Below are 23,201 nucleotides of genomic sequence, written 5' to 3'. Positions count from 1 at the left end.
CACGAACGAATAAATAAACAACGCAACCTCCACCAAGCTTGCGGAACTCATTTGGCTTGTGAACAACGCAGCCAAAACCACCAAGTGGTGAGAGAGTGCCGCTGTCATTCCTGTCTGCATCCCATGTGACACTTCTGTTCCTTCGCACAGAAATTGCTCCAATTCTCTCTAATGGTCGTAACCAAGGCCGGAAGGTACGAGTCTGGGAACTTTCTCGGATGCCGACTGATAATCCTAACCTTATTCTAAAGGCGTAGCGCATTTTTTCCGGAATTCAGTGATGAATGGAAAAGTGAACACAAAGTAGCAACAGGAAATTAACTTTTTAATGAAACCAATTACTGTACTTTTGTTCTGTTAGAGAAGCAGCAGATGTTAAGCATGGAAGTTGAGCTTTCTGTTAGTGAGTGCAATGTAGAAGTGCAATCTCTGGTGATTTCTCAATTGATTTATGGTACAATAAGTAAGCAAACTTACTCATAGTGAAAGGTGGCCGGTAAAAGAACATCTTCTTGAGCATGTAGAATATCAATGATATGGATGACAGAGACCCATAGGCCGCTGGCGGAAACATCTGATGACGGTAGCTCCCTTCCACAGCTTCCCCGGTGGTCGGGGGGGGGGGGGGGGGGGGGGGGGGGGGCAAACAATGGGAAAACTACTGACAGTGGCGGAACCCAGACATTCCCGCCGACAGCCAATACCGGCTGCCTCTGGCGCCACAAAACACGCCTTGGGAGACGTGTGTGTGGGGGGGGAGAAGGTGGTGAGGGAAAAACGGATCGATGGAACAAATGAAAATAAATTGATAGAAATGAATCCATCAGGTGGAGGAGAGAGTTCAGAGTCGGATGTTGTTGAACTCCGTGTTAAGTCCGGAAGGCTGTAACGTTCCCAATCGGAAGATGAGGTGCTGTTCCTCCAGTTTGCGCTGCAAAATTGCAGCAGGCCGAGGACGGACATGTGGTTGTGAGTGTAATGATATGGAGACAGACATGTAACTAAAGGGTTAATCACAAAACCTAGCTGTGGCACTACCGCTAGAGGGCATTACAAGACCCACTATATAATGGTGCTCCCAGAAGCTCTAGTGCTCTTTCCATGCAGGAGTTACCAGATAGCAGCAGTGTAACAGAGAGGATCACAGCCTAGACACCATGTGTAGCTTAGATACAGTTTGTACAGTTATTTATCCTTACGTTATTGCTCGAGTTAGTTCAGCGGAGTGTCAAACACATTTATTAGTTTTATCGTTACTTAATAAAGACACGAGTGTTCTTCAACATCATCTACAGTTAGTTACTTAAACCCAGTAATATAACAGTGAGAGCAGGACCGTGAGATATATTGGCAAGTGACAAGGCGGTCTGGGTCCTGTTTGAGGATGGTGTTCTGCCTATTTTCAGTTCTCTTCAGCTTTGACAAAGAATCATCCAGACTCGAAGCGTTAGCTCCTTTCTCTCTCCACAGATGATATAGCTCTTCGGGTATTGCGAGGAGAATCGGGTTATCCTGAGGGATATGATGGAATCAGCCAAATGGCCTTATTTTCATCCTTGAACTTTATGTCTGCGTACAAGAATAATTTTCAGCCCCAGTGGGTTGAGGCAAATATTTGGAATAAGTACATTTTTGAAATCCAATCTCCACATTTTTCCAGTGGATATTGTTGTATTATGTGCCTACATACCATTGTAATGAAAAGGTGAGCAGCACGACCAGGGTTAATGTGGGACGGGTGAATACCACTGCTCACAGTTGTAGTGATATCTGTATGTGCATGTACATAAGGGGTTAATGTGTAATCAGTAGCACCACATGATCACTAGAGGGCCAGACCAACAGGGGTATAAAAGAAACCACATTAGGTCTTTCTCCCTCTCTTTTGGGTGTGCTGTGACTAGGGCAGTATCAGAATAGTTCAGATCGTTAGTGGAGTTATGTCTCGTTACTTTAGTTAGATCCTGTTAACTTCATTGAGATTCAGAAGACCTCATCAGTAACCAAGGTTTGAGTAACACATATTTCACTCCGTAATATATCAAGATAATACAAGAGCGTAATAAAAGGGCAGTATGATGTATGGAGTCACATGGTAATTGACTCAGAGAGAACATTCTGCAGAACCGTGCATGGCATTAACTGGGATTTGTAAATAGTTAAAGATTAACAATAGACAGTTCATGTTTGGACGCACAAGTTTCACTATCCCATCGAGACATCACAAATGAACCCAGAATACAACATGTGGTGGCACCATAATACAACAGACATGCCTTTGTTGTGTATAAGCCTGCAAGCCAACCCTCCTTCCTCTCCGAAAACATCATGGTGTGGTTTCCTATTCTTGTGTCCCTTTCCTATCAAAGGAATTAATAAAAGATTGAAGTTGTTTAATGCCTAGTTCGTGCGAGCAAGTCTCACAGCCATGATTTATTCTTCACTCCAGGTGCTTCATGGACATATAGAAGCTGTCACTTGCCTGGCAGTGTCTTCGTCTTACAATGTGATTGTGAGTGGATCGTGTGACAGGACATGCATCATTTGGGATTTTAACACGCTGACTTACGTCAGTCAGCTTCAGGGCCACGAAGCGACCGTTTCTGCTGTGTCCGTCAACGACGTAACCGTGAGTTCCATCAGTTGTCCAAGGATAAGTCCATTAAAATACCTCCCAAGATGTGAAATTGCGCAGAAGGAAGGGGAATCAGATAGTTGAGTATCAAATTAGTGCGAAGGAACGAGCAATGTTGGTAGTAAAATCTACTACTTCAGGCCTTTGACATTTAATTGCAAACAACCAAACATTTTTCCACCAATGAATGAAGAAAGCCCACCCTTGATTCTCATATAGTTCTCAACAGCAAATAGCAACAGAATTGGGGTTAAACTTGGAAAATAAATGACAGTGTCTGTGATTTTGGCAAGGCCAGTGCTCGTGGCTTGGGGTTTTGCTTGATTCCTGTTTTATTCTCTTGTGATTGGGAGCGGCAAGGTAGCACAGTGGTTAGCACTGTTGCTTCACAGCACCAGGGTCCCGGGTTCGATTCCTGGCTTGGGTCATTGTCTGTGCGGAGTCTGCACGTTCTCCCCGTGTCTGCGTGGGTTTCCTCCGGGTGCTCCGGTTTCCTCCCGCCAGTCCCGAAAGACGCGCTTGTTAGGTGAATTGGACATTCTGAATTCTCCCTCGGTGTACCCGAACAGGCGCCGGAATGTGGAGACTAGGGGCTTTTCACAGTAACTGCATTGCAGTGTTAACGTAAGCCTACTTGTGACACTAATAATCATTGTAGATTGTGAATTAGATAAATTGGCCAAGAATGGTTCTGTAAGTGGCCTGCAACTCGAGAACCTTGTTCTACACCATGTGTGAGCAGGAATTATTTGGTGAACAAAGCAGAAGTTTCTGTTTAGATTTCAACCTAAATTGAACTGCTTAGTCCTTGCACATCCATTGAAACGAAGGTGCAACAGTACAAAAGTGTTGATATATTCAACATCAACTGTGTGCTGTTTTGCTGTTGTAATATAGGTCAATGTTTCATCAATCTGCATAAGGCAACGAGTGTTTGGATTCTGGAATCAAAGCCTTCAAGCAGTTATTCAGAATAATAATTAAGATGGTCTAGAGTCACTTGACAATATGCTGAACTTGCTATTTGGGAGTTATGTCCAATTGGTGTAAATTCTATCAGTGTTATGGTACACATATTCTCTTGTGTGAACTTGCAAAATGAATCCAATGCCATGTGTTATAATTTTGGTGTTGCTTTTGTTCACATGCGCTCAACATATGTGAGGATGGGTTTTCCAGCCATTCCCGCTGACGGGATATTCCAGTCCTGCCAACGGCAACCCCTCCCCCACCTGAAGTGTTGTAGGGCGGCACGGTGGCACAGTGGTTAGCACAGTTGCCTCACAGCGCCAGGGACCTGGGTTCGGTTCCACCCTCGGGTCACTGTCTGTGTGGAGTCTGCATGTTCTCCCTGTGTCTGCGTGGGTTTCCTCCGGGTGCTCCGGTTTCTTCCCACAGTCCAAAGATGTGCAGGTTGTGTGGATTAGCCATGCTTTGTTGCCCCTTAGTGTCCGAAAGGTTAGGTGGGGTAATGGGTTTGGGTGGTGGAGTGGGCCTAGGTAGGATGCTCTTTTGGAGGATCGGTGCAGACTCGATGGGTCGAATGGCCTCTTTCTATCCCGTAATTTCTCTATGATTCCATGGTGGAATCAGTGAATTTCCCCTGCATTTTTCATCCTGATCGCTCAGCGCAAAACACCCAGGGCGGGCTTCTCTGCTCCTGAGGCTAAGTGTTTACGCTGTTGTAAACGCCGTTGCATTTCTCAACAGCATCAACATGGCCTCAGGAGCAAAAATTATGACCCCTAAAGGGGTCAGCACGGCACTGGAGTGACCCATGCCGTTCCAGCTGCCGATCCCAGTGTCAGATGGGGTCCGCGGGGTCCACACAAGCGCAGTGGGACCGGCACCAACGCGTGCATGCGCAGCGGCTCCCTTCGGGGAGGGCTACAGGGGCCGGCGTGGAACAAAGGAGCCCCCAGCCCGAGAGGCCGGCCCGCCGATCGGTAGACCCCAATCGCAGGCCAGGCCACAGCGGAGGCCCCCCCCCCCCCCACCCCCCGCGGGGTCAGACCCCCCCTCCTCCCCACCAGGCCACCCCCAGATGCATCCATGCCAAGGTCCCGGCGGGAAAGAGCAGGTGTGGACGGCCTTCCCGGACCGAGATTCACCGGGGGGAGCCCCCATAGTGCGGCCCCCAAACGTCGCTGCGACGATCGCGCCGGCACCAATGGCGCCGATTCTCCGCGCTCCAGAGAATTGGCGGACTGGCGTCGGGGCGGCATGGCGCGATTCACGCCAGTCCCGGCGATTCTCTGGCCAGGCATCGGGGTGAGAGAATCACGGCCCTAGCTTTTGGAACGTCACCCAATCGCAGGATAGGCACGTCTCATAATTAAATGGTGTAACCAAAGCCCTCTGTTGAATTCACTGCTGCCTTTCCTGCTGCTCATCTGGCTGTGTCATCTTCTTGGGCATCAAGCTAACACCATCAATGGTGTCAAATGGACCAACACATGGTGCATTGGGAGCCAGATCCATACCCCATGGAAACCACGTACACCCTCCCAATGCTTCGCTCAACAACTGATTATTTATCTTAAATATTAATGATTTCATTTGGCTAGATAATTGGTCGTGATTCTATTACAAAGAAAACCTTCCTTCCTCTTTAGTTGATGCAGTGCTGGGAGGTTAGATAGTTTCAAATGGTGGCCGTACGCGTGACTATGTCCCGCCACGAGGGATATTTCGAGTGAATTGATCTGGCAGCACGCATGCAGTCAGACTTGTCTCGCGGGTCGTGGGTCGGACCGTGACGCACTGCAGGTGGAGTGCTGGGAGTTGGTGGGTCCATGAGTCGAGCGAGCCTTCTTGTGCGTGGACTCCACCCCCCCCCCCCCCCCCCCCCCCCGTTCCCACCCCATGGTGAGCCATTGGCTGCAAGCAGGATCTTCCAGTCCCATCAAAGTGTGTGGGCCTTTTGGGTGGCTCGCCAGCCCCGCCGCTGGGGAATATGCCACGAGGGCTCGGCTAGGCGGGATTGGAAAATCCCGCCGCCCGAAGGGGCTGGAAAACCTCCACCCGAGGGTGAGAGCTCCAATGGGATGAAGCAGATTGGGAGTGAAGTCAGGAGGACGTTGGGTTAGTGTAAACCTGTGGTTGGAGCTCCAATGTGGCAACATTGGATCAGCTAAAGCCAGTGAGGTTGCTGGCGCGGCCGTTTGTGTAGGTATATCTCACTGCATAGGCTAACATTGCTGGGACTACTAATTGTGATAACATTAAACTATTTAGTCCCTTCCTATTGTAAGAGCAGTGTGGTTGTCCTGCTCTTATAATATTTTATTGCCACAGGTGCCACTTACAGGTGGGTAATATCCTTGACTCCAAATTATACTCTAATAAAAATGTATGATATTGCAGAGAGTATAATCTTTTGCAATTTAAAAACGTTTAGAGGTGGATAGGCTTCTTGCCCTGTTTGTAGTGTCAGAGATCGAGATGGCCTTGCTTTGTTTTCTTAGCAAAGGATTACCGTGGTGGTCTTGTTTTGTTTGAGAGCCACCCAGGATTGACGTGTTTACGAGTGAATCAATGTACATTGGCTCTGTAGTTGGTTAACGTATCATCAAAACTGGATGATCTAAAATCAGGAAATGTGAAATGGGAGCCCTGGCCAAAACCCTGCTGGAGTGAGGCATCATGAGGCGCATGTTTAGATTCTTCTTCACCCTTCAACTGCAAAATGTTTTTCCCCCCCTTATTTGATGGAAGTGCAAACTGACCACAATGTAGCCAGGACATGAGAGCAACAGGGACCTCGGTGACCAACAATCTATCTCCTTAACCAACGAGATTTAATGTTTGAGCAATAAAGCAGAGGGACAGCAGAGAAAGGATTTTAGGTAAAGTCAAATCAGATGGGGAAAGGAAAATAAAGAGAGGGAAAGAAATCCTGGTTAAGAGCAAGAGATAAATAATTTCTACTATATTAGCCAAAACTATAGTGTGCAATATCTACTCTTTACAAGTTCGGAAACACAGCAGCCACTTTGCGGCAAAGGAAGATGTCGCAATCGGGAACATGCTAGCGATAATATTTTTGTGAAGTTCATTACGGGATAAATATTGGCCAGGACACCAACCAAACCCCACTGCTTTTCTTTAGAACAGAGGCCTTGGACCTTTTACGTACACCAGAGTCAGCAGATGGCACTCTGGTTTCAGGAAGACTCCCACCATCTTACTCAGTGGCAGCCTAGATTGCTGTGCTCAACTTTCTGGAGTGGGGCTTGAACACTCAGAGGATAGATCCACCATGCCATTGCTGGCGTGTGGGGTCTGGTGGAAGGCCATCTCTCCACAGATGCTGTCAGACCCGTTGAGTACTGCCAGGTTGTTCGGTCTTCATTTCTGACATGGAAGCCGGTAGCTTGAAATTTAGCTCTGGGAGTACAATAATAATAATCTCAAGTCCATCAGCCTTTCCTCATAAGGTTTTCCCTCCATACCAGGCAACATCCTGCTACGAGTTCTGCCTTCCGTGAAGTGTGTGCTCACTTCCTGTCCCTGTGTATTTATAGCTCTCCCGTGCTCCCTCTAGTGCTTGCTCAGTTGTATTGCATCTACTCAGATCTACAATCACCACACTTACTGTGCAAAATTTACTCCTCATTTACCCGACCAAAGTCTCTTAAAACGTTTGTGCACATCTAACAAATCTCCTTAAATTTCTCTTGATGGACAAACTTCACTGGTTCGAGTTCATGCTCAGAGGGAAGCCATTCGGCCTCAGGTCTGGGGGGTTGGGGGGGGGCGATGCTGGGAGGAATGTCGTTGCTGATGGGGCTGTACTGCAACAAGAGTCGGGATGGAAGGAGAAGGGTTTCAGAAGGCCAGGATGATGCTCCTGCCCGCTGCCATGCACAGTCAGCTGACCGATCTTTGTTCTGACACGACAGGGTGACATCGCCTCCTGTGCAGGGACACACCTGCACCTGTGGACAATCAACGGCCGACCGATTGCGAGCATCAACACATCCTCCGAGATGACGGAGGAGATTCTGTGCTGCTGCTTCACTGAGATGCACGAATGGGACTCGCGCAATGTCGTCGTGACAGGATGCGCCGACGGCGTTGTACGGGTAAGTGTCGCCACCAGCAGGTAAAGCACTGGCACCCTTTTTGGTCGGCATGGCATCGTGACGGTGGGGGGGGGGGGGGGGGGGTGGTCAAGCAAGCCAGCGTCCTGTGCACTGATTATCACATCATTCCCTCCTGTGATAGTCTTTGGTGAAAATCGGAGCTTCCCATCTTTCCTCCTCTCCTGAAGTAAACTGGTTTTCTCTAGGTGGATTGATGGTTCCTTGTCCAAATGACTCTGTATGTGTGGGCTGACAAGAAATTAGGTAACCAAAAGCATCATGATAATACTCACAGGAGTCCTGAGAAGGCTTGAAACAAAGATTTATTTAGTTAAAGAAATACAAAGCAGCAACGTGGTGAGCAGAACATCCAGTCCCAGCCAGGACCATCCTGAGATGCCGGTTCCAATCTATCCTGATTCAACAAGCCCCGTTTTTGAGCCTCTGCCCCTCAGTGAGGGAGCTCATGGAAGGGAGATCAATCGGGTCATCCCTGTGGATCCTGGGGGGGAGATTATTACAATCACAGACGAGAGAAGGAGCCTGTCCCCACTTTATGTCCACCCACACTTGCTCTAGAGGGAGAGGAGCTGGGCGTCAGTCAGGATTGAGGGCTCTGACGGAGTTTCCCACCCAACAGTGCCCATGCCCCTCAATGCCAATGCCCAGTTGCTGCCCTTTCATTAGAAGTAACCTGCGTAATAATTTACAATTGCTCCTGTCACAGCAGCAAAACTTGGCCAAGAGGAAATTCTAATGAGCACTCCGCGTGTGAGTCAGGATCACTGAAATGTAAATTCCTAGCCCGAGGGTCAGGCACAGGTACAAGTACTTCCACCCGCACATTGCCAATCTATGCCCATCACACAGAGCTCAACACTGGGTTAACGTAGTGTGGTGGTATGATTTGCATAGCTGTCTGCCATTGGTGCAGAACACCGGCTTACCATTGGCCCTGGTCGGTCATGTGCCTCTCGACCGATTGGTTGAGACCAGTCATGTGACGGCTCTCCGATTGGTCGAGAGGCTGAGTTAACCACGCCTCCATACCGAGGTATAAATAGTCAGAATGCCCGGCTGTCGGCCATTTACTGTAGTCGACCGCAGGGCTAACTTCTAGCTTATTAAAGCCTAACTTTTGTACAGCAACTCGTCTCACGTTCGATTGATGGTTCATCACGTAGCCAAGGGGTAGCAAATTTAAAAGAGATTTGAGGAGAAACTACTTCTCCCAAAGGGTTGTGAATCTGTGGAATTTGCTACCCCAGAGTGCGGTGGATGCTGGGACAGTGAGTAAATTTGAGGAGGAATCAGACAGATTTTTAAATTGGTAATGGGTTGAAGGGTTCTGGAGAATGGGCAGGACAATGGAGTTGAGGATAAGATCATCCATGATCGTATTGAATGGTGGAGCAGGCTCGAGAGGCTAAGTTGCCGACTCCTGCTCCTAGTTCATGTGTTCTAAGAAAGAAGTACTCTGGCTGACTTCACCATCCAGCTCTTGGTCTGTAGCACTGTAGGTAACAGCACTCAAAGCACAAAAGGTGTTCATGATCAATAAAGGGATGCCTTGATTAATATGAAGATCAGGGGTTACGGGGAGAAGGCAGGAGAATGGGAATGAGAGGAACGGATCAGCCATGATAGAATGGCAGAGCAGTCTCGATGGGCCGAGTGGCCTAATTCTGCTCCAAAACTGATGAATTTATCAATTTACGAGCTTTAGAATGGCACTGATTGCCACAGACCTGTTAGGTTCTTATGCTGAGCCAGACAAGCAGTTGAACTCTTGGGGAAGGGGGCAGGAGGGGATAAAAGCCAGGGTTCCTCGGCACTATGATACCCTTTGCAGTTTCTATCATCACGTCGAGCACACCCTCTTCATTTGAAAAAGGCCAATTTGCGCTGAACAGCCATCATGTGATCCTCCTATAGCCCACAGCTAGCTTCCCATGTTGCATTCATCTACCTCATTTGTATAAGTTAAATGATAAGAACAACAGTTGAAATGTGTGATATTACTAATGCATTTGACAAATCGGTAATGGATTTTGTTTCTAATAATCCTTTAATGAACAATATTTGGAATTGTTTTACCTTACACAGAAAACACAGCACAACCTGAAGCACAAGCTTTATTGGACTGCTGCACAATTGCCTTCTTCCAGTTAAACTTTTTAAAAGTATTTTAAAATGTCCATGCATTGAAGAGCTGACTTGGAAAGCAGAGATATCTTTACATAAAGTTCTGTCCATCTCCGAACGTTCCGCTTTAGTTGCGCCCATCTGGAACCTTACCCCAAAGGATAGCCGCTTTTGGAACAGGTTTAAGTCGGCAGGCGCATTCCCTCGGCCTTGAGGGCAGAAGGGGTGAAATGGGAAAAGTGCGATGCACGTTTCTTTCTCCCCCTTCCATCAATCCTCACCATCTTATTGCCCTGACCTCTGGAGACCCAAAAACATTTGCGACTCCCTGTATCACCTGTCTGTTCTTCGGCAAACTTCAGATGTTTTAACACTAAAGAATGTGTCAACTTTAGGGTTTAGCGTACCTCCTCTCTTCTTTTCGACCTTGTCCCTCCAACCACTCCTTTGATTATGCCCAATGAACTCACAGCACATTGACTACTTGGTCCAACGGATCTCTGCCAGTATTAATGCTGCACACAAATCTCATTTCACCCAACTTTATCTGACTGGCAATATATAGCTCTGTTCTTTTCTCCCTCATGTACGTATCCAGCTTCCCCATCAGGGCATCAATGTTATTCACCCCAAAGCTTGTCCACGACCTATAAGGTAACAAGTCAGGGGTCTGATGGAATACTCCCCACTTTCCCGGACGAGCGCAACTCCAACAACACTCGAGAAGTGCAACACCATCCAGCACTAAGCGGCCCACTTGAGTGGCACTCCTTCCACCACTCACTTCACCACTGCACAGCGAGAGCCTTGGGTACCATCCACAAGATGCACTGAAGGAACTCGCCAATGTTTGATTCCGGCCCCGGGTCACTGTCCATGCGGAATTTGCACATTCTCCCCATGTCTGCATGGGTCTCAGACCCACAACCCAAAAAGATGTGTAGGGTAGGTTAATTGCTCAGGCTAAATTGCCCCTCAATTGGAATAAAAAAAGAATTGGGTACTCTAAATTTAAGAAAACGGAACTCACCAAGGCGCCTTAGACAGCAGGTTCCAAACCCATGACCCCTACCATCTAGAAAGACAAGGGCAGTAGATACCTGGGATCCCCACCGCCTGGAGGTTCCCCCCCCCCCCCCGCCCAAGTCACTCACCACCCTGACTTGGAAATATATCAGCCGTTTTAAAACTAAAGAATGCGTCGACTTTAGGGTGCCTCCCTAACAGCACAGTGGGTGTACCTACACCACATGGACTGCAGCGGTTCAAGGAGGCAGCTCACCACCACCTTCTCAAGGGCAATTAGGAAGGGGCAACAAATTTTGGGCTCAGCCAGCGACGCCCACCTCCCGGAAAAGTGAATTTAAAAAAAAAATCCACTGGCTGGCTGAAGAAACATTTCCTGAATTAACTACTGGAACTGCTGCATGACAACGTATGTCAACTGCGGTTCCTTCTTGTGTTAGCTAGTGTGGGGTTTGTTCGGTTTTTTTTTTTGCACCACTTAAGAAGTTGACAAAATTCTGGTTTATTTTCCACTTACAGCTATGGCGGACGGAGTATTCGAGATTGCAAGACAGCAAGAACGACGGAGGACCAGCCTTAGACAAGAATGGTAATGTTTAAATAGCGTGTGTCCTCTTTGATTGAAATGTAGAAGGCAGCTAGTCCTCCAGAGAATGTTGCTCTGGATAACGCAGGACCGGGGAATCTGCACATAAATCAATGGTTTGCGTGGCGGCAGAGACTTATTCTGGCCTTTGCATACTGAACGTCCTTTGCTGTTTTCTGAATAAATGCGTTCAACGTTGCTGCGCCGAATAGCTTAATGCTGCCTGTGACATCAGCGCGGTGTCATTAAACCCACATCACAACAGGATATTGCTAGTATTCAATCTTCACTGCAAACCCTACAGTGTCCGCTAGGCACAGAAGGTCTCAAGAACACTGTTGAACACTGCACACTCCGTCTCCAGCGCTCCCGATTCATAGATTATTTTTGTGGGTATTTTTTATAAAGTTTAATTCTGGTGGAGATTTCTTGCCATGATGTTGTTCCCTCTCCCTTTTGCCTGCTGTGTGCCTGAGCCTGGTGGGTCTGGCTGTTTAGCAAGGCCTAGCTCATTCTTGATGTAGCTTTGTCCCCTTCATGGCCTCGCCCCAGAGATTCCGGGTGGAGGAATGAGCATTGTTACAGGCCTGGCTGCTGCCCTCGGCCTCTTGGTTGCTGTTGGCGATCAAAGCTAGAAGTCCCAGTGCCTAATGGTCTTCTAAATTCTTAGAATCATAGAACCCCTGGAGTGCAGTAGGAGGCCATTCGACCCATCGGGCCTGCACCAACCCTCTGAAAGAGCACCCTACCAGAGCCCAGTCCCCTTCCCTATCACTATAACCCCACCTGAGCCTTTGGACATTAAAGAGCAACTTAGCACGGCCAATCCACCTAACCTGTGCACCTTTGGACTGTGAGAGGAAACCGGAGCACCCGGAGGAAACCCACGCAGACTCGTGGAGAAAGTGAAAACTCCACACAGATAGTAACCCAAGGTTGGAATTGAATCCCGGTCCCAGGCGCTGTGAGGCAGCAGTGCTAACCATTGTGCTACCGTGCCGTTCTTGAAAAAGGCATTTGCACGCTTACCTAGAGGAGGGTGCTTGTTGCACCAACATTTCTGTCCGAATCTTTCACCCTCTAGGCCTCTACGTGATATTCCCCCCCAAACCTCACCTCTCAACCTCTCTCTCTCTCTCTCACTCTTGTCCCTGTGCTCAGGATGTGTGAAATGTGGGCAAGGTCATCATTTATTGCCCATACCTGTCCGCTCTACTTTGTCAATACTTTCCATCATTTAATATACCTCAATTAGATTGGATAGTGAGTGAGTGGTGGTGAGCTGCCTTTTTGAACCATACACACAGTGGTCCTTCTAGATGGTAGAGGTCATGGTTTCCGTCGGCACCATTGAAGGAGCCTTGGTGAGTTGCTGCAATGTCGCTTGTTGACTTTGGGAAGTCTGGGAAATGGTAGCAATAGGATCCAGAGGCAAGTGTCAGGGTTGGGTCTCTTCCTCGAGACTCCCTCGGCCTCTCTTTGGGCTGTGAGGAAAAGTACTGAATGGAAGTAAGAAAACCTGTACTTCAGAGTGAGTCAGTTCTTCAGACCTGACCACCACTATGAACAAGGCCATGTAGGGAGATAGGACTCAGGAAATAGTCCAAAGACTAATCAAATAAAGCACCTAGGAGAATGAATCAAGGGCCTTTCATTGAAACTGGGAATCCCAACCTTGACGCATCACTATTCCTGCGTAGAGGTCAGTCAATAACAATTTCCCATGTTGTAATTGGGAACAAAGAATAGTGAATTTGTGCTGTCTATAACCAGAGATGGATTCTATCTATCGATACTGACCCCAATAATCTGACCATAGACAATATGTCTTCAGCCCTCTCCCAGTGAAGTTCTGTGTATTTGTACGATTTTCCCCTGACCCACTTCCAATTCAGTCACTTATTTATAATTGCTGAGTCTTCCGACAGTGCTCTTTCAAATTGATATGGTGTGATTGGATCAGCATATGTCAAATTTTTCCCTGATCTCTGCTGGTCTTCATTAGCGACCACATGCCTTTAAGGTTAAGGGCAACAAAAGAACTAGGAGCTGGAGTGGGCCATTCAGCCCCTCGAGCCCGCTCCGTCATCAATACGGTCATGGCTGATCTCCTCTCGGCCTCAACTCCACTTTCCTGCCCGTTCTCCATAACCCTTCAACCCATTACCAATTCAAAATCTGTCTATCCCCTCAAATTTGCACAATGTCCCGGCATCCACCACACTCTGGGGGAAGTGAATTCCTCACATTCACAACCCTTTGAGAGAAATAATTCTCCTCATCTCTGTTTTCAATCTGTTACCCCTTATCCTTAAACTATGACCTCTCGTTTTAGATTGTCTCACACGAGGAAGACATCTGCTCTACGTCTACTTTTGTCAATACCTTTTCTCATCTTCTACACCTCAATTAGATTGGATGGTGATTGTGTGCCCTGCCCCTACCCTCCAGACACATCCCATCCCCAAACTACATACACTGTCTGTGGTGTTCTTCGTGATTCTGTTATCAGGATGGATGTTGTAGTGTTCACAAAGACCACGGAAGCTAAGTTCATTAACAAAGCTAACATTTACTTACACTACTTATTAAAGTTCGGCCACTTACTCCTATAGTAAACAATAATCTAGCATGCAGATTAATCAATAATTGTGGATTTACAATTTACACTCAACTAACACTAGTCTCCACACTCTATCTATAACTGGACTCTGATCTCTCTCCCTCACGCCAATGCTCTCCTCTCCAGCCTTCTCCCAAAAGCCTGTGAGTCAGTGCTTTATATAGTCCTGCATCTAGCTCCATCTAGTGGTTAATTATGATATGACATTAACTCTTTTGCATTCTGAACATTCCCCATAATGTCACACTGTCCTCCGTAACGTGTTGGGGTACGAAGGTCGTGACAGCCTCAGCCGCGATGCCCTCCACAGCCCCTCCCCCCCCCCCCCCCCCCCCGGGCTCCGCCCTCCACCAATCAACCTGCCAGCTGGCTCTGCCGGTGCCAACAAACAGGCCCTGAACGCTTACGAGTGGAAAGCAAAAAGCTTACTGACCCCAAGCCGAACCTACAAAGTTAAATTTGAGCCTGATGTTCAGCTGCCTTAGCAAATCCCATCGATCAGCCCTGGGGAAGTTAATTGTGTTTCAAGAATAAATAGCGAATTACAGCATAAAAATCTATATATTCATTTCGGGTTACAGCATTAGTTGATCAATTGAAAGAGCACTGTAGGAAGACTCATCAATTATAAATAAGGAGTGACTGAATGGAAGTGTGTCTGGGGAAAATCGCACAAATAGCACAGAGCTTCACTGGGAATGGGCTGAAGACATATTGTCTATTGTCAGATTATTGGGGTCAGTATCTATAGGTAGAATCTGCCTCTGGTTGGAGACACAGCGAACTACAATCGTAGAGCGGGAGGTCTTTCTACCGATAATTGGGCCTCACCAGGTGATACAGACCTAGGACAAGCTGTCTCACCTTGTACCAAACATTAGAACCAGAGGAAACAGCCTGACTTTCAAGAGGATGAACGGCAGAACTAATCGACTGAACATTTCAGTGATCGAGTGTCCCATATGTGGAACAGGTTCCCTTACGAGACGGTGAAAGCTGATAATATTGATTCACGCCAATGCAGATTAGAACATTTATTTCCATGAATAACATTCTGGCCTACAGTAAATTAGGACAAACAAGGCAAGGGAAGACATGATAAACAGCAGGGCCCTCGGACGCACCGAGGATCAGAGGAACCTTGGTGTGCATGCAAGCTGGTCCCTTAAAGTAGCAGGACAGGTAGATGCAGCGGTTAAGAAGGCATATGGTATACTTGCCTTTATTAGCCATGGCATAGAGTTTAAGAGCAGGAGGTTATGCTGAAACTGTATGTATAAAACGTTAGTTAGGCCACAGCTAGAGTATTGTGTGCAGTTCTGGAATCTAATAATAATCTTTATTAGTCACAAGTCGGCTTACATTAACACTGCATTGAAGCTACTGTGAAAATCCCCTCATCGCCAAACTCCGGCGTCTGTTCGGATACACGGAGGGAGAATTCAGAATGTCCAATTCACCTCACAAGCACGTCTTTCAGGACTTGCGGGAGGAAACTGGAGCACCCGGAGGAAACCCACATCTGTCATAATATCCACTCATATATATAATGAGATGCAGACAGGCAGTGATTGACACATAGGATGACCAATGAACACACAACACAGAACAACCAATCACCAGACAGGACACCACCACTATAAAGTTCACAGGGCATTAAGACTCCCGCTCTTTTCGGGACCCAGACACTGAGACAGTCAGAGTGCACAAGTCAGTGGACATTATTGCCATGTGGTAGCTAGTAAGTCTGGTCGAACCAGTAAGAGGTCGTCAGTAGGATTAGTAGAATGTCAACCCACAGATGAACATGTACAGCCGTTCATAGTTAAATAAAACAGTGTTGGATCATCTCCGGTGTCAGACATTTGTTTCTAGCTTCCCTGCATCCAGTTGCAGTCAACGTCGAACCAATCCGCCTAACACATCAACGTCGACATGGGGAGAACGTGCAGACTCTGCACAGCCAGTGACCCAAGCCGGGAATCGATCCTGGGACCCTGGCGCTGGGAAGCAACAGTGCTAACCACTGTGCTACCGTTCCGTCCTCAGGATACTGGTCACACCGACTGCACAGCTCACAGGGGAAAGCATGGTCATCTGGGACTATGGCGGCTTCACATTTACCTGACGGCCCATTAAACCTCTCGGACCTGCCTCGTGTTCCTGCTTCTTCCTGAATCACATCTATTGTGGAAGCGGACATCGGTTTTATAAAGGCTTCAAATTGTCTGGTCTGTTTCTAGATGGTGGTCGCGACACTTCCAGTGTCCTGATATAAAGAGTGACGGGCACTCGCAAAGTGTTGCTTGGCGTGCATTCTTCGAAACTTAAAGCCCCCCCCAACACTGCAACCCTCCTATTTTCTCTCCCTCCCCTTATCCTTTTCAATGGGTAGCAAGACATGTGTGGGTACCTTTCAACATCTTAGAACAGCCCCCCCAGTCCTCCTTCTCCCTGATTGCTTTCCACGTGTGAAACTAAACATGGCGCATCAGCAGAATGTTCAACTACAAGGGGCGTCACCAAAGCTGTTCTCACTCGATATTGAAATGCAAATGCTTTCCAGCAGCACATGGGAAATAGAAGCTGAAGAAGGCCATTTGGCCCTTTCCCCGTTCAACGAGATCATGTCTGATCCGTTTCAACTTCACCTTCCCGCGTCTTGCCCATATTTTTTCAGTCCCTTAGTATCCAAGAAGCCATAGGGATAGCAATCAGAAGTGGGAATCCTGACTTGAGGCTGCTGGGCAAACAGACTGGTTAACTCAATGGAGATCAGAGCAAAAAAAAAACACGTGCTTACTGCTTCGTCAGCCTTGTTGTGTTATGTACTCTGGGATAACACAGGCTGCAACTCGATGCAACTTTGACCAAAAGATACTTTGAAGTATGTTCAACGTGATTTATTGAACCGTTAGCACAGTTCTCTATGAGTTTGACTCTCCTGCTAATAGAACATAGAACAGTACAGCACAGAACAGGCCCTTCGGCCCTCGATGTTGTGCCGAACAATGATCACCCTACTTAAACCCACGTAACCCTTATACCCATAACCCAACAATCCCCCCATTAACCTTACACTACGGGCAATTTAGCATGGCCAATCCACCTGACCCGCACATCTTTGGACTGTGGGAGGAAACCGGAGCACCCGGAGGAAACCCACGCACACACGGGGAGGACGTGCAGACTCCGCACAGACAGTGACCCAGCCGAGAATCGAACCTGGGACCCTGGAGCTGTGAAGCATTGATGCTAACCACCATGCTTCTTGCTATAGTAACTCAGTCTAACTAACCAGTCTGCTCTAAGCCATGTGGTGGGTGTGATGCTTCTGATCTGCCCCTGTCCTACACTCTAAGTGACGCCTATGGAAAGAGCTTGTGTGCCCTGTCCTTTTATATGGGTTGTGTAATGCCCCCTTGTGGTAGTGTCACCTCTGGGTGTCTTGACTGCCTATTGGTTGTGTCCTATTCTATGTGTTCATTAGCTGTATGTCTGCATGTCATGACGTCTCTGGTGCTCCCTCTAGTGTTTACTTAGTCTTAGTGTATTTACAGTGATGCATATCACCACAAGCCTGACCCCAGGGTTCACCTCCTACGGCCTCGTGGCATAGGTCACTAACCTGGTAACCACAATGCTTCCAGGCTCGGACCCCACCCCGGTAGATGCTAAATAGTCCAGGCACGGGTGAGCTGGAAAACAGTTCATCAACAGAGCAAGCCAGGGTGCGTAGTTCCCCGGTAGCACATGATCGTGGGTATTTGCCCAGCCAAGGGTGATCCGGGCACTTTTCCATAACAGAAGACGGAATAGCAGGCAGTCGGTTGACCCTCTGAGATCTCGCCCAGGAGCAGCATCGGCAAGGGCCTGTTGGGGAATTTGCCCCGCTGTTTTATTGGTCGAGAGATGCTGCATGTTGGAGGGGAGAGAACGTGAAAAAAAAGAGATGGCACTTGAGAAATAATATAAAATTCAAAATCTAAATCCGTTTGGTTAAAATTCACAAACAGTGGACTTTGGCAAATGGTGACAATCGCATATTGGATCGCCACGTCTGCAAACCTTAGTCTTTCCTTTTGCTAATAAGTGGTAATTATAGGCTTTAAATACCTTGCACAATGCTATGTGGTTGGGAATTAAATAGTAATTTTCCCATTGTTGCAAGTAATTACGGCCTCAATTATCATCACGGACTTTCTAGCAGAGTTGGAGCTCAAAACAGGAAAATAGCTGCTCTGGCTGGTACTATTGAACTGACTGCTTTTGTTTGTTTAGCCCTGCCGATCAACAGCAGAGAGTTGTCGGGCACACAGAACCCAGGATGAGTCACTGCTGACCTAACCGTGCAAGTTGGAAGGCATTTAATAACGCACAAATCTGAATTCCTGATTAGAACTCAGCTTCGCTGAACATCACGATTAAAATTTAATTAAATTGGGACATCCCCTCACATTACCGGACAGGCAGAGATTAACCCTGGATGTTTACTGCGAGCACTGCCTTGTTGCCATTTTAGAAAAAGAAAGAGACATCTACTCGACTGGCATATTTCCCTGAAGTAATGACCGTGGCTTTTAATATTCCTCCACCGCAGGTTACAGATGGGGACGACACCTTGTTCTCTGTCGAGAGCTGAGCAGAAACAGCACGCTCCCGGGGAAGCAGAGGAAGAGGATGCCTGCAGTTACGGCACTGGCCATCTCGAGGTAAGAGTTGTTCCTCCGCTGAGCACGTCACAGGGTGCATCGCAGGACCGGAGATCGCAACCACACAGCAACCTCGGGGGCTGAACACAAGTTCTGTCAGTTCTGCATTCCTTGTCCTGTTTACAATTAGTGGGAACGTTTATCGTCACTTTGAAAGCTGCTGGGAAGAGAAACCCAAAAATAATGTTCTTTCCAAGTGAAGCCGAACTTTGCTCAGAACACTGCAATCTGTGTCTCCTCAGTTGGTTCCCATCATCGAAGCCTATTGAAGTTGAGAATTGTACATGCAGCCAGCATCAATTCAAAAAGTCAAGTCATGCATTAAAGGGCAGCACGGTAGCATGGTGGTTAGCACAAATGCTTCACAGCTCCAGGGTCCCAGGTTTGATTCCCGGCTGGGTCACTGTCTGTGCGGAGTTTGCACGTCCTCCCGTGTGTGCGTGGGTTTCCTCCGGGTGCTCCGGTTTCCTCCCACAGTCCAAAGATGTGCGGGTTAGGTGGATTGGCCATGCTAAATTGCCCGTAGTGTCCTAATAGTAAGGTTAAGGGGGGGGAGTTGTTGGGTTACGGGTATAGGGTGGATACGTGGGTTTGAGTAGGTTGATCATGGCTCGGCACAACATCGAGGGCCGAAGGGCCTGTTCTGTGCTGTACTGTTCTATGTTCTATGCGTGTGCACAGTATTTCATTGTTCCTCATGTAAGGGCACGGCGGCACAGTGGTTAGCACTGCTGCCTCACAGGGAGGGGGGGGGGGAAGAGCAGGGTAATTCAGCAGTTCACACTCAGACAGCTGGGTAGCAAACCGGATTAGAATGCCTTTATTCAGTTGTACAAGTTGTGCTCAAATTAAAATGGCGGCTGATCTTGCCTTCCCTGCATTGGGTTTAAGGGTCACAAGTGATGGACGAGTTCTTCTCATTCCACTCCGCTTAGGAGAGTCAGTGGCACAGTGGTATTGTCACTGGGCTAGTAATCCAGTGCCCAGGGAAATGCTCTGGGGATCGCGGGTTCAAATCCCGCCATGGCAGACGGCGAAATTTGAAAATGGCGACCATGAAACCATTGGCGATTGTTGTGAAAACCCATCAGGTTCACAACTGTCCTTTAGGGAAGGAGATCTACCATCCTTACCTGGTCTGGCCCGCATGTGACTTCAGACCCACAGCAATGTGGTTGACCCTCAAATGCCTTCAGGGATGGGCAATGAATGCCAGCAATGCCCACATCCCATCGATGAATTTCTGTGGTCTCCCAATGACCGGAGCTTGTCTTGAACTCGCTCCTTATTTTGAACAGCTCTGCAGCAGGAACCATGTAGAATGGGAAGTCTAAACGGAAAAATAGCTGAGATTTAAATAAGCTTACCGTGGGAGGGATAATTTCTTGGGGGGTCACTGATTTGTTGGAATAAGCTGGAGCTGGGAATATCTCACAGACCTTAGCTTGCGCATTGTTGCTTCAAGTGAAGATAAAGGAGGCCTTTGTGCCATCATTCAACTTGATGTGTTCAGATATTGTTCATAGCCTCTGACGTCTTCCTTCACAGGAATCATGCAAAGCTATTTGTGGGTGATTCATGGGGCAGACTCTACTGTTGGTCTGTTGAAGGCTGAAATGATATCTGCAGCGAGGAGATCGATGGTGATGGATTCCATAGAGGCGAAAACGGCCTCCAGTGAAGAATATATTGGCTGAAGAAGCACCTACTCAGAGAGTTTCCTGCTGTGCGATTGTATTGGCATACATTTGGAGTAACATGTTCACTTGAACTGGCCCAGATGCAAAGTTTTGGCAATTGTACAGTGGAAGAATTTGATTGAAACTATCATTTCTAAGCACTGGGGTTTATTGACATTTTATTGGAAGTGATGACTTTATGCATTGGAACATGTTGCATTTACACAAATTCACAGATATCAGAGCTCACCACTTTGCAGATTGTACTTTTCCACCATGTAAGGTAGAGAACACGTTGTTGAGAATTCCTGACTTGACTGTGGAGTTCTGTGGCATCCCCTTGATGTGACGTCAAAACTGTCATCAACTAAACTCACCAACAATGGTCCTGTCCTGTGAACAAGCGAACAGGTGGGAACCTGTTCTTGGAACAATGTGGTGCATGTTGGTCGACCTCCATCTAATTGGATGTACGCACAAGCATATTGGATCTTGGAGCTTAACAGGGACAAGGTTCATTGAGACTGATATTACCTCCTGGAGCTGTGCTGCTCAGTGTACTGCATTATAAATGTATGGGGATCAAAGACAAAAGTTTAAGAAAAAGTAACATTTGATCAATTGATACAAAGTATCAATTAAAACTTGCTTGCTCCAATTTAAACGTCACACTTAATTGTATTGTCAAACTCAAGCATTTGCCGGGACGGCTGCCAATCTGGAATAGAATCCCCACAGTGCAGAAAGAGGCCATTTGGCCCATTGAGTCTGCACTGACCCTCTGAAAGAGCACCTTACCTAGGCCCACTCCCCCCCCCCCCCCCCCCCCCCCATATCCCTGTAACCCCACCTAACCTTTGGACACCAAGGGGAAATTTAGCATGGCTGATCTATCTGACCTTTGGACTGCGGGAGGAAACAGGAACACCTGCAGAAAACCCCCGCAGACACGGGGAGAACGTGCAAACTCCACACAGACTCCCTGGAGAGTGAGAAAATCCTTTTAAGTCTTTAAGGCAGTGGCGATCCCTCCAACATGAGGTGTCGGCGCTAATTCCATTTTTCCTTGAGCTGTTTTGGGATGTGGCCTGCAGAGACCCTTGTGCCAGCAGCCTGCTGGGATCTGAAGATCAGCAGGGTTGAACTGTGTCCTTCAGGCATTCATGTCAAAAGGCAGTACGGGCCCACAGATTATGTAATAAAGTTCCTGATTCACCAGAACAACAGATGAAATGAAATGAAATGAAAATGAAAATCGCTTATTGTCACAAGTAGGCTTCAAATGAAGTTAATGTGAAAATCCCCTAGTCGCCACATTCCGGCGCCTGTTCGGGGAGGCTGGTACGGGCTGGTACGATGTTCTAATGATAGTACCGGACGGATATGGGGGCATGAAGGGCAACTATTCAGAGGAGAGGTTTTTTTTCTGACCAAGAGGAACAGCTAGATATTTGAAAATAGGATTGCAATTTGGCGACCAGCTGAATAGGTTAAAGTGCTTTTCTTTAAATTTCCTTTCCAATTAGTACAGTGGGACAGTGAGAATTTGGGACTACGGTATGTCACAGTGGATTCAACCTATCCTTCCGACACGTTACCTATTAGTAGAAAGAAAACCATCCAAAAGATATTTGATTTGACATCTCTTCGACGAGTGTTGGTCTTCCATTGCCACAGGGAGATCGCATCCAGTGTTTGGACCTCAATTGAATTCCGCTGTCTGTAACCATGTAAATACAGATGATCAAATAAAGTATGGAGATTCAGGACGCGATTGCGGACACAAATTAGCTTTGTTCTTTTTTTTTGCATATTTGTGGTTTCGGAGAGCATAACATTTCTCTGGTGCGTTTTCAATTATGGCTGTACATTAACCCCTCACAGTTTAGCGTTACAAAACATGGCCAAATGTATCATTCCTCTTCGTTTCAGAATAGAATGAAAATTATTAGCACATGTTTTTAGTGAAAAGGCCCATTCCACTTGTGTTTTTTAATGGGTCATCTGATTCGCTATTTTTATTAAGGGATCTGCCCTCATTCTGCTCCCCCTAATTTTTGTGTGTGCCACAAAGGGATCGACCGATTTATTATAATGTGTAATAGGCCTGCAAATTATCACTGGTTTGGTAAAGGCCTGTCAAATTCTCATTCTAAGATGATAAGAAATGGGGATGGGCGATAAATGCTGGTCTGCCTACGACGTGCATAATCCCATGAATTAATATTTTTAATAATTGGAGCAGGAGAAGGCCACCTGACCTCTCTCCCCACCCACTACCAGCGAGCCTGCTCTGTCATTCATCGGCTAATTTGAGTGCGGCCTTAACTCCACTTTCCTGACTGATTCCCACAAAACTACGTTCCCCAGTGCGTCAAAAATCTGTCTAACTCAGCCATGAGTCAATGACCCAGCCTCCGTTGCTCTCTGAGGAAGAGAATTGCAAAGGCTAATTTCCTCCTTGAGAGGAAATTATTCCTCATCTGTGTCTTAAATGGGAGGCCCCTTATTTATAAACAGTGCCCCCCACCCACCCCCCTCCCCGAGTCACACATTCCCACACGAAGTTCGCTTGTATAGAACTTATCAAATTTTCCCTCCATTTTGTGGAGGGCCTGTTCAACTTTCATTCTGCCAGATCCTCACTCTAGTTCAGTGAGAACTTGTCCTATGCCCGTTAAGGGTCTGCCCGACTTTCATTTCAGTTT

At 47.3% G+C, this 23,201-nt stretch overlaps 1 protein-coding gene across 2 annotated transcripts in view; it reads left to right on the top strand.

Moving 5' to 3' along the window:
* The window catches only part of wdfy4 (WDFY family member 4), a 292,745-nt gene extending 271,594 nt beyond the window's left edge, over nucleotides 1–21,151 (top strand). For both annotated transcript variants that reach the window (XM_038782904.1, XM_038782905.1), the window contains 5 exons: nucleotides 2,450–2,629; nucleotides 7,540–7,722; nucleotides 11,413–11,482; nucleotides 18,703–18,814; nucleotides 20,363–21,151. In XM_038782904.1, the coding sequence (XP_038638832.1) occupies nucleotides 2,450–2,629; nucleotides 7,540–7,722; nucleotides 11,413–11,482; nucleotides 18,703–18,814; nucleotides 20,363–20,429 (612 nt within the window). In that variant the 3' untranslated portion in view covers nucleotides 20,430–21,151. The remainder of the gene's footprint in view (nucleotides 1–2,449; nucleotides 2,630–7,539; nucleotides 7,723–11,412; nucleotides 11,483–18,702; nucleotides 18,815–20,362) is intronic.
* Nucleotides 21,152–23,201: the final 2,050 nt, after the last annotated feature.

This window comes from Scyliorhinus canicula, chromosome 22 (genome assembly GCF_902713615.1).
Source record: "Scyliorhinus canicula chromosome 22, sScyCan1.1, whole genome shotgun sequence".
Lineage (NCBI taxonomy): Eukaryota > Metazoa > Chordata > Chondrichthyes > Carcharhiniformes > Scyliorhinidae > Scyliorhinus > Scyliorhinus canicula.
Note: the sequence above shows the minus strand (reverse complement) of the source record. Positions and strands in the feature narration are given on the sequence as shown.